Here is a 12,575-nt window from a genome sequence, read left to right on the forward strand (position 1 = left end):
GCTTGCAGTCCGCATCCCCTAGGTTTCCGGACATTTGGATGCTGATCGCAGGCTTCACCCTGTGGTATGTATGGAAAGTGCGTTGCCTAAAGGTCTTTAAGGATCAAGTCTGAAATAAAAGTAACCTGTTGATCTATGCATGGGAGATTCCACTTGTGCAACGGTCTTTAAGGATCAAGTCTGAAATAAAAGTAACCTGCTGATCTATGCATGGGAGATTCCACTTGTAACAACATTTTGTGACTTTGATCATTATCTCATGTGGTTGTGGTCATTCCTATGATTGATCGTTTGTAATCTAACAACTATTCAACCAATGAAAGTGGAGTCCTATCTACAATAGGCATTCTCGATTTCTGTTTATCTATGATAGCAATAGTTCTGCATCCTTCACTGAGAAATCTATGTTAAAATCAGTGGTAGCATGCTTAGATCTCATAATAGGCTGAGCAATGGTGGAGATAGTCAATCTAAGACAAAACAATGTCCATTCTCAAAGCTATTATAGAGCTAGGTGGACCATTTACCTGTGATGTTAACTTGCATTTGTACCTTAGCAATTTTTTCTTTTAACTTTGAAATTTTATAGATAGGTTGAACAATTTGTACAATGCCTGATGGTGCCTTTTATTATTATCTAGGATGAATTTTACTACCACTATTTGGACTGTTGGTTGAAGCCTTCTTAGCAAATACAATCTTTTGGATTCGGCTATTCTGGATCTTTTCAACACAATCCTTACTGTTAGTGAATTTTTATATGTTGAATGGACAAGGTATGACAGAGAGAACATGGTCGGCCATCCATCCATCCATCCATCATGAACTTCAACTAAACCAACCAGAGACCTCTCTCGCTTGTTCGAACTCCGTTTTCCTGCTGATCCGATAATGTGAAATTTTGCTGCTTAAATTTGCTTTATTATTTTAGGCTACAGAGGTTATCACGGTTAAAGAACAATGGCCTGAACCTGTGAGTGCGAGGGGAAAGGTAATATTTGCTGATGGCAGGAAAGATGGATTTCGGGAAGAATGTACCAAGAAGGACACACAAGAGATCTTGATAAAGAGATCTTATTTCACCACTCACGCTTTGTTACAGTGATATTTAACTGATCTGTATTTGTTTGTGTCTAGTGGCGCAAGACCACACTCATTAATCAGATATAGACATAGGAATCGGTGTACTTTGCTAAATTGAGAAGGTTTGTCAATTATGCCATAAAGAGGAATTATTTGAGGAGCACTTTGGCAATCCTTGTTGCAAATGGACTCTCACAATTAGAGATATTTGGGGCTGTTTTGATTAGATATCAGTCAATTTAGATGGGTCTCTCTAGATGAGTACATGGCCACCACATAGATGTCTTGTACATAGGTAAATGCCAAGACTCAACGCCTTAAATGGCAAAACAAAGAAAAAAACAACCGAAAGATACATGACACTGATGGTCCAATAGGCTTCTGTACTAAAATATATGACTGTATGACCATGATTTTTCATGTTAAACATTTTGATGATATTCCATTTGCTATCGTATGATTATTTTCCTATGCAGGTTCTCACGGGTACATCCAGGCTTCTTTGATTGCCAAAGATGTAAGGATAATTTTCTCAGGGTGAATACATGTGATTTGAGTTCTGATGAATGTCATGGGATTTTATGTACCCCACATGTATGTCATATAGAGAAACCAAAGGGAGGACACCAATTCCTCGGCCTTCGTTTTTCTTGAGGGTAATCATGAGTATGCTTGAATAAAGGTGCGAGAATGAGGAGGCTAATGTAGAGAGAGAGAGAGAGAGAGAGAGAGAGAGAGAGAGATTCCATGGATGTAGGGGATGAGGATGTTGTTAATTATCCGGTCACTATTTTGTTTTGTTTTTTTTTAATAACATTTATTATTATTATTATTAGATAGTAATATGAAACAAAACAAAAGTTTTGTTTCTTTAGTAATTATTACCCTTACTTTATTCTTTAAAAGGGTAAATGTAAGTTACGTTTTTTAGTGAGTAAAGAAAGAAAATAATAATACTAATAATAATAATAAAGAGTAAAACAAAACAAAACGACCGTTTTTGTTTTGAGAGAGACAAAGAGAAGGTGGAAAGGAGATATATATATATGGGAAGAGATGAGAACAAAGTATGAGAGGGTGAAGGAGAGTGAAGCATTGTGAAGCATAGAGAAGCTTAGTGAAGCTTGGTGAAGCTTGGTGAAGCTTGGTGGAGCTTGGTGGAGCTTGGTGAAGCTTGGTGGAGCTTGGTGAAGCTTGGTGCTCGACTCATCTACTCTTAATCTTCTTTCCATCTCCGCTACTCAACGTGAGATCTACACGGCTACTACTTCGACTTGTGGACATTCTTATCCGGGTTTTCTTCTCTCTTCTTTTCTACTATATGCTTGAGAGATAGTCTTATCCCTTTGGATTATTGTACCAATTTTGTCGGTAGTATTATGCTACATATCTCTACATATTTCTAGTATATCTAGAAGTAGAACTTGTACTTTGTGTTGTATCTCTTTCTTGATAGTGGATTGGTTTTGGACTTTTGTCCCGTGGTTGTTTCCCTCATTGAGGGTTTTTCCACGTTAAATCTTGTGTAATCTTTTTGTGTCATTGTGTGTATGTTGTTGTGTTCCTTTTACATTATAATCGAGCATAAAACGTGACGCGTGTTACACTCTTACGTGTCTATACCTCATCAGATGTTGGCCATCTGGTGGGCCATTAATCAAAAGGATTGTGATTATGCAAGCAGAGGTATATATAGTACTTTAGAAACAAAAGAGAGTTTTGTATATTTCTCAAACTAGGCCCAATAATATTAACATACATATATCGTTGTATTAGGTCCTTTAAAGTATACATGTATTAACACACATGTATATAATTTCAGGAGAAATGAATGTAAAAATTGAGGGTCATTTTTGCCCTTCTACCAAATTTGCCATGTCAAGTTTGTGTGCCTTAATTGACTATATTGTCACATTGTGTCTTTGAGTGTTGTATTACTCTATGGTGGTTTAGATCTTTAGATCATAGTTCAATGTCCCTACCTCCAACAAGGGTTATTTTCACACTCTAACATAGAGATATATTTTCCCAAATTTAATGTCGATATTTCCAAAACATTTCTTCATTAGGGAAGGGCTCTGTTGGCCTCTTTTACTTGATTATTTGTAATGTTGAACCTCTTGGTGATGTAGTCGAGGTTGTGGAGCCTTCAACTATTGAGAAGATAAGTACCGCATCTCGAACTTTTGAGGCTGTTTGCAAATGCTAGGAATTGAAGTGAAAATCGGATTAATGTTGTGGTGTAATGGTATAAATCCTTGATGTCAGATTGTTTCGATTAATATTGTGTTATATTAATATGAATTCTTGAACTGGATTGTAATGTTCATCGTTTATGATGTAAATCCCCTGCAAGAGAGGCATAATGGTCCCACAATGCGATGCAAACAATCTTGTCCTTCCATCCCACATCCTGCCTTCTCCTAATGGCACTTGGTTTTTATTGCCATATGGCTTGACATTACGTATTTCTTTATCTACTAAAATACTTGGTAGAATATTTCACTAGATAAAGAAATACAATCCGTCTTCCATCTTCCCCATTTCTACCAATGATAAATTACTCACTAGAGTGTCGGACGGTGGGGTATAGTTTGGATCGTACTTCAATCCTTGTTTATTGCCCTAAATGTATAGTATGTTCCCAATAATGAAGATTCCAGATAAAAAAGAATCATTACTGGGATAATCTGTTAGGAAGTTTTTGTTGTTTCTGCATATGGATGATGTCCTATTTGTCTTGTTCACTTATGTCCTATGCCTTTGCTTTTCCAGGAACTTGAAGCTTTCATTGTTGATTCGAAGACATTTAAAGAGACCCACACAACAAGGAATGGAAGAGGAACTCGATATATGTAGCTATGGTTCAAGGATGGGAAGAGATGAAAATTACTTCTCCGGATAGTAATAGCAGAAATCAATGATTCGTCTTCCATCTTCCCCAATTCTACCAAGTACTTTGTGCCCTCTTATCTAAAATAATTGGAATTCGGCCATTTCTAACATCTTGAATTAGGTCGTTTCTAAAGTATAGATCAAGTGATCATCCATCCCGTTCTGCCTCACAGAGACTATTCACTCAGCAAATGCAAAATGTATTACCCAACCATCTCGATTCTTCCTGTAAATATGATATGTCTCTCTACATAGTCCTGTGGACTGTCTTATCCAAGAATGTCATTTAATTAATGGTTTGAATGTCTACATTGGGGTCTCAAAGTTTACATTACGAGATTGTGGCAGAAATTACACGCTTTTGTCGAATAGGAAAGGTAGAGATGTGGATGATATTATGTGGAACAAGAAGGGTGATGATCAACTAGCTGTCTCTCTGATTGCTGCATGCCAAATTAACATCGTGGAAGCAAAAGGCGAACTCAAGACACATCTACTGTATGGAATGAAGGTTTTAGGTGAAGAGCTTCTTTTGTAGGATAGATTACGAGGAAGATTATTTAGAAGCGATTCTTGCAAACAAGAAGCCATCCAATGATCTCATAGTGTATCAATATCCAAAATGCCAAGGACTCCGAATATCGAAAGTTGATGATAGGAGGATGTTGCTTCTTTATTTCCTCCATAGATTAAGAGTCTAGCATATTGTCTCTATCTCCTTATCACGATGAGTGACAAAGTGAGTACATTATGATTAAACTAGAAAGAAATTCTAGCTCTTCCTATAGTAAATTAAGAACAGACACAAAAATGTAAACCATTAAAATTGCTTTTAATGACAACATACAAATGTAATTACAGGTTAAGAATGCTCAAGTAATATACACATATGTGACCTTCTGGCTTAAATGTGACCACTGTATACAAAACGCTTGGATTGAAATTGCTTAACCACTGTACACAACCCTCATTAAATGCTTCCAAATGTGTAAGTGTACATCTATAGGGTTTAATGAGCTTTGGAAATGTGTAAAAACGTGTATCAAGTTTTGCCTTCTTGTTCAAAGAGCTTAAGCAGATGTATACAAAAGTAACCTACATTTGTTTCAGATACACACACTTATGCCGCAGTATGCATGGAATGGCATGTTTCAAAGAGCTCGAAGTATATACGTCTTCCAGGTGGCGACACTTATGGTGCACTGTGCATGGAGTAACATCAATAATCTTCACAAACAATAGTAACCTAAGTGCACTAATGCATATATAGTGAGTTAGAGAATATTAACCTCCACTTGCTAGAGCTCGGAAAGTTGTCAGCCTTATCACTCGTGTGCATTTTATGTCGTTAAAAAGATAAGACTCTAATCAAGAGAGACATGTGCTCAATGCAACATACCTAGAGGAGACAGGTTGATTAGAAAATAACACATTGTATACTTATTTCAAATCCACAAATAAGCTTGAGATTAATCACAAAATCCATTTAGGCATGGTGAAGCAACTACATATAAAAGTTTACAATAAAAGAAACCTTTCCAAACAAATGAGAGAATGTTGTTTAGTCAAATTTGCATAACACAATATGATTCAACCTAACCGGAAAGGTGTTTGTCCTTTGTAGTGTTTCTGACATAACCATGCAACTTGAGTACTCCCATGAGTTTGATTATAGATGGCTCGTTGGAGACCAAACTTCTTAGCTATATTTTCGTCTGTTAGACCTCCATTTTCTCTTAATATAGATGCTAAGCACTTTTGCCACTCTTTGGAAGCATCCTCTAATGTACTTAGAAATATATCTTTTTTTGATTTCATAGTATGTCTTTGTATAATAGGATATTGTTTTGTTAGTTTGATGTAAGGTGTGCAATCAGGTACCAAAGGGCTTCCAAGACGTGCCACAGAGGAAATACTGAGTCTGGCAGCTATAGTCAAAACTTGAACGAAACCCTTGATATATGGAAGAGCTCTTTCTAGAATCTCTTGTTGAGAGTTTGACAAAGAGGTAAGGGTGATACCAGATTGGTTTTCAACCGGGTGTATCAAATTTCTATCCTCACAAAATAATTGGATTCTCACAATTTCCCCTCCCAAAACTTTAGGCACCCATGTCAAAAGTTGTACAATGGTTGATCCAAACTTTTTCGCGGTAAGGAGAGCGACGCGAGGAAGTTGTTTCTCTACCTCATTTTCTAGAGCCATTTTCAATAACTTGCCTATAGATTTCTGAACATTGCTCATAACATCTTTCCTCATAATTTGAATTTCTTTATGCATTTCACCTAGCTTCTTAGTCATTTGATCCACCTTATCGTGTATCTTTAGAACCTCTTCATGAGTGGCATCCACCTTACGATGTAAACTTAAAATTGACCTTGCCATAAACTGAATTGCTTCTTCTAATGTTTGACCATGCATCAAGCCATTTTCTTGCATGCTAGTCATGATCACATTTTCGCATGAACTTTGATATTCCCTAGATTCATTGACTTTATCATCATCCTCCAACAATTCATCCCTAACGTCCACTACAAGCCATTTTTTAAATGACCAGAGGACCTCCTCATAATACTCTATCCCCAACAGATCAATTAAATCATTTCTTAGACCATCAGGCTTTAACTTAGTCCTTTTCCAAACGTACGATTCATGTTGGCCTTGCTCGAGCTTTTTCCAAAGTTCTTCCTTCAAATAAGTTATTTCCAAGCATTGACCTTCTCTATCTTGTGTCCTTGATGGATCACATAAACAATCGGGGCGGATGACGCTCTCAATCAACTTAACCCCTTGGACACCACTAGGTTGTGCACATATTGTGATCAAGGTGTTGATGATATGTTTTTGAACAAAAGCTAAGATACTTGGTGTGTGTTTTTCAGTATTAATATTTTGATCAACCCGAACCAACACATCTATCACATGGTTCGATTTTGCTTGGCAAAATACGACGATGATCTCCATGTCTGGAAAAAATATGGATATAAAATCTTTGCCGAGCGTGATCTCGACTTTGTCATCCTGAAATTGGAATGTATTGTTAAATAGTACCTGAATCATTGGAAACAATCCTGGAGTAAGAAATGTGAGGATTTTGTTCTCACACTCTAGCCTTCTGCCCATATACACAAACATATCCTTATCATCATCTAAACAATTTTTATTCTTTGATGTCCATTGGAGTTTTTCCCCATCCACATCCTTAGACAATATGGCAGGAATAAAGATCTTATCTCCACTGCTACTAGGGACTTTGCAACATATGTGCATGGGTTCCATCAATTGTACCAGTAATGAACCTTCCGCTTTAGATTTGGCAATGGATTCAAACTTGTCTTCAAGGAAACATTTAGGGATGTATCCTTTCTCAAATACAATAGTACCCTTCTCTTTAGATGCTTTAGAGTTTGGGAAATGAATGAGGGTGCCCATGATCTCATTGCAAAACCAATTGGGATCAAGAATGATGTGTTGGATTCCATTTATGTATATGATGTTACCGGACTCATTCAAGGACATGGCAATTGCATTTAACTTAGCTTTGGCACTAGCGGGATTGGAATGTTGGAGAGCCATATTGCAGATATCCTGGAATTTCTCCCATGTAATGATTCGTTCATTTTTGTTTTTCAAATGCTTTGATAACTGTTTGCTTACCCGTGTGCAGATGTCGTACAGCTGAATACCTTGGAGCATATCTTTGGCATTGTTGAAGATAGATTCTGCTACAGCTTTGACATAGTCATTCTTCCTGGCATCCACATGGAAAGGAGGGTGGAGGATGTCAATCACCCTTTTAAAATCTGATCGAAGTGAGTCAATGGATTGTGAGAGAGCGCCAGTGACAAACTCCGTTTGATCGGCTCGTGTGAATACCACGATCACTCTGAGAGGGATGATGGACTGACGGCTTTTGGAGGCCAGGAACCGAAGCCAGTACTCGAAGCTTGCTACGAAGTCAGTCTCTTTCTTCTCTACTCCTCTGTCGCTACTTTCGCTATCCATGGGACTCCAAACGAACATGAACATGGATGGGAACTGATAAGAGCTGGTTCCTATGTCCGGGAACATGCAGTCATGGAATGCGTGGAACTCTTGTTGGCCTGCCATGTCCCAGACAGACACTCGAATTCCCTCTTTCTTGATGGCTTGCACCTCAATTCCTTGTGTTCGACCTCCAGCAAACAGGGCTCTTAGCCTATCTATCTTGCGCCCATACATGGAGCGCATGGTGGATACAAGGGTAGTCTTTCCTGCGCCAAACAAAATGCAGTGCAAGTGTGTTAGTGTGTGTTTATCCTCATCAATCTGATTTTTCAATATTGGAGAGAGTGTGGTCATTCATGTCTTGCCTGCGAATGCATCTCCGCAGATGGACAGCTCGTCCGGTGAGATTGGCGGTAGCCGTGAGGATGGCCATCCGTTGTGAAGGCGTGGCATCTCTGAAATCGAACATCATGTCTCTGCTCCCCCATTCCCAAGCTCGACGTTCTAACGCTTCATCAGGACCATATGACGCATAACATACGCTGTAAGTTCCCCCTCCATCCCCTTGTAAGGCCATGGTATCGACGAGGAAGAGGTTCTCAACATTGGCGAGATTAATTACCAGATCATGAGAGGTTGAGATGGAGGTTGACATGATGTCGAGTAGAGCTGCTCTCGATTTCTCGACCACTTCTCTGAGCTCATCCAAGGACCAGACCGTGAGGATGAGTTTGTGAGGGGGTGGGAGGAGGTGAGGATTCTCCATGGAAAGAATGACTGGATCGATTGGTGGAGGGAATGAATGAAAGAAAAGAATGGCATGTGAAGAAGAAGTTACGAATGATAAATGTTAGTGTTAGCCAAAGTTTCCATTTAACATAATAATCAAATCATAACATTTATTAAAACGATCATTCACTTGTGGGCGGAGAGTAGTTAAAGATAAATATTTAATCTCCTTGTTAGCATGTTGATGAAAAACGCAACTTGAACTATACTTTGAATGTTAAAACCACAAAACAAATTCATTTTCAATGAGTCCAAAAGGAAGGATTTGATTGGTTTTGCATTGCCATTTTTTGTGGTTTTTGGCATCTTCGTCTTCTCTCACATTGGATTTTTACACCTTACCATAAAGTCAAAAGTCTTGGGCATGTTTTTAGATTTTTACAATGCAATGCCACGTTTCCTTTTCCATTCCATGACTTCTTATCGGCCTCCAAGGAAATATGGATAAGATCTTCGCCATCTATAAACATGATGGTGTATTAGAATTAGAATTAGAATTTTTATCGTCCCTAAAGAGGCCAAATTTGACCTTTGGGATCAGACTATACATGTGTTCTTGATATGTGTCTCCTTCCTAAGAAGAGGTATTCATGCATTGAAGCACAAGTCTCTATGCGTGAATAAATCATACACATATGAGCTCAACCTTCTAGGTGGTGTCTTAAGAGGATAGAAATGCAAAACAAAATAAAGGGAAAGAGAGAAAAATATACTTATATATTAAAGTATAAATACATACAAACAAATAGATATAAAACCACACATATGCACACTTGTGCACTCACATGACATAGGGTCTCGTCCATGGAGGAATACTAAGAGAAATGTTAACTTAATTCCCCAAAAGAAATCGAGTGTGTAAATCTACAACTATGAACACTCTAACATCAACAACTCGACCAATCCCATCCTCTTTGGTTCAAGTCCCTAGAGGTCCTACTCACATTTCACATGCACACATATAATTTTGTGACATCATTCAACTTTTGGTTTGTGTTGTGGCTACCTAGGCTTGTTCCATTGCAATGGTTAAATGATGGTTGTGTAGACAAGGGTGAGGACATAAATGTTGGGGTTTAGGGTTGGGTCACATGGAAGGTAGTTGGTGGATGTAGCACGCTTTGGGAGCACACTCTAATAAAAATCAGCAGGGTAAGTTTTTAATAGGGAAAAGTATCAGGATACCCTTGGAAGTTCGTCTATTTACCAGAATGCCCCTGGAAGTTCCAAATTTACCAAACTACCCCTATGTCCAAAAAAATACACTTTATAAAGTAATTATACACTCAAATCTACAAGCCCTATTTACCAGAATACCCTTCAAACACAAATTTCTTTACTTAAGAGATTCTTTGGGTCCTTTGTACTTATTTTATAAAGTGTATTTTTTTGGACATAGGGGTAGTTTGGTAAATTTGGAAATTCCAGGGGCATTCTGGTAAATAGACGAACTTCCAGGGGTATCTTGGTACTTTTCCCTTTTTAATACTATTTGCAGCTATTTTAAAATAAAGTTAATTTACATCAATTTTATTTGTGGTTATTGTGCATATATTGCAACAATAAAATAAAACATTATTGGGTGATTCAAGTGTTTATCCTTCAAGCTTCAACATTGTGGAACTACATTTTAAAAATGTTAACTTGCTATCCAACATATTATGTAATACTAACAAGTTATTATACAATATAGTTTTTGTATTATGGAATCAATAACTTGATTGTCTCTATTATATTGAAATCATATTAGGTAAACAATAATTGGACTATCTCTTTTATATTGCAATGAAAGACTTTTAGTACATTTTTAGATGTTTATTATTTAAATGTTTAACGGGAGAAACCAAAAAACAAAGCACATGAACCTTTTATCGAGAGTATGTTTTGCAAGGAAGCACATGTTAATGACACTCCAAAGAATGAGTAAGAGGTTGTTACGAATGCAAATGGGTCAACATCTTCTTCTAATATACAAAAAAGAAACTGGAGAAACCAATGGAGTTTACTTCATTCATAGGCATATGTCACAAAGTCCTTATTAGGTGATCATAAAAGCCAATACATGTGGTTTGAAGATGCAAAAAAGGTCAATGCTTTTACGAAATGTGGATCTCAAAGCATGCAAATGTCTTCATTGAATGAACACGCAAAGTCATACAATCATGTAATAGCAAGTGTCATATATCATGTAAAAATACAATTTAATGAAAATGCAAATGTGAAAGGCCCAATGGATGACAAAATTTCAAAAATCACTGTATTTAAAATATGAGAGGTACTTCTATGCATAAAGTTGGTTCATTTTTATGCTTGCAACAATGTTCAATTAGAAAAATTTGCAAAACAATGTAAGTTACAAAGAGAACTTGCATTATATAGAGTTTTTCATTTTAAAATTTTTGTATGTCAAATCACATGTTAGTTTTGCACTCTTATTTCATATGACTTAGATCTATAAAAAATGCCTGTAAAAAAACATTAATATTAATCCGTCAAATTTAGGCACTAATTCAAACTATGTTTTTTACAACACCATCATCTTTACATATTGAAGATTAGCATGTTAACTAGGTTAAAATATGAATTTATAAACAATATTTTATGGGAACACCATAAGCATATGATATGATTTATGAAAATAATTTCTTCTTTATGAACAATGTGCTTTATCACTTAATGTCTCATTGGTGGCATATCAAGTTAATAGTTTTGAATATGATCAAATGTATGATTTGTTGAAATGTTTTGAATTTAACATTTCTTAGTGTTATTGTGGTAATGGAATGTTTGAGGTTATGTTATAATGCATATCTTTAGATTGATAGAATGTGAATTGCTTTGATACATCCGCATCGTTAAGGAGACTACGGGTTCTACAGGGCATGTACCATTGCAATTACTCAAAATGTGTCTGAAAAGAGCTCTGAAGATTAAGATATCTTATGCTGATTGTGAGAAACTATAAGCTTAATATTTTGGGAAACTTTTGCCTTCGTTCCACCCTACCTATTTCGCCCCCATAAATGTCAATTATTGGATATTTATTCATCACATTTTCTACCCTAAACCCTAAACCCTAAGGAGGGAGGAGACTTGTCAAAAGAGTTATTATTGGGTTCGGTTTTCTACTTTTATAAATATGTCTAATGTTTTTTAATTTTGTCAAGTTTTTTCTTAGGGGACTGACAAATGTACCCACTTGTGATGAGGTATAAAAGCTAACAAGTTAGGTTCTCTAAATTGTTCTTCTCTTATTGGATCTTAACGAAGATGGTGACGAGGTATAAAAGAGTTGCTTGAGAGAGCTTTAAATTGAGAATGAATTGTTTCCATTTGTAGGAATCTTCTACTTGTGTCATAATACAATATGGTTGGAGGCGGACCAAACTCACAACATGACCTTGGGAAGGCGTAACTCTAGACAAGATAAAGAAAAGTGTGATTTAGACTGTCATAGAGTCATAAGAAATGTAGCACAAACGTATTGACCATATCAACCTCAAGAAGTTAATATGAATAATGTTGTCAAGGAAAGCAGTTAGTGAACTACTGACTTTTGACAGGAATCCAATGAGCAACATGTGCAAATTGTGAAACAACATTGCTATCCATTCCCATAGAAGAGAACTACAAATTAGGCTAATTAACATATTCTAAACTACATGGTATGTTGAGTTCGTTGAGAGAGATTTGTCTCGAGTGTTTAACGTAATGTTTTGTACGAGTGAAAGGCTAGTATGTAAATAATAGTTCTTTTCAGTAATAAATTCTCAAGAGTATGCCATTTAATAAGCATTCAAAATTGTGTAATGCCCAAAACT

At 36.7% G+C, this 12,575-nt stretch overlaps 1 protein-coding gene across 1 annotated transcript; it reads right to left on the reverse strand.

Moving 5' to 3' along the window:
• Positions 1–5,568: 5,568 nt before the first annotated feature.
• On the reverse strand, positions 5,569–8,208 carry LOC147865938 (protein TORNADO 1-like). Its single transcript, XM_087316014.1, has one exon. The coding sequence runs from the start codon at positions 8,206–8,208 to the stop codon at positions 5,569–5,571; it is 2,640 nt and encodes an 879-aa protein (XP_087172140.1).
• Positions 8,209–12,575: the final 4,367 nt, after the last annotated feature.

Source organism: Azolla caroliniana, unplaced genomic scaffold (genome assembly GCF_043228905.1).
Source record: "Azolla caroliniana isolate FFs.n. ecotype wild unplaced genomic scaffold, voAzoCaro1.0.p SCAF_3, whole genome shotgun sequence".
Classification (NCBI taxonomy): Eukaryota; Viridiplantae; Streptophyta; class Polypodiopsida; order Salviniales; family Salviniaceae; genus Azolla; species Azolla caroliniana.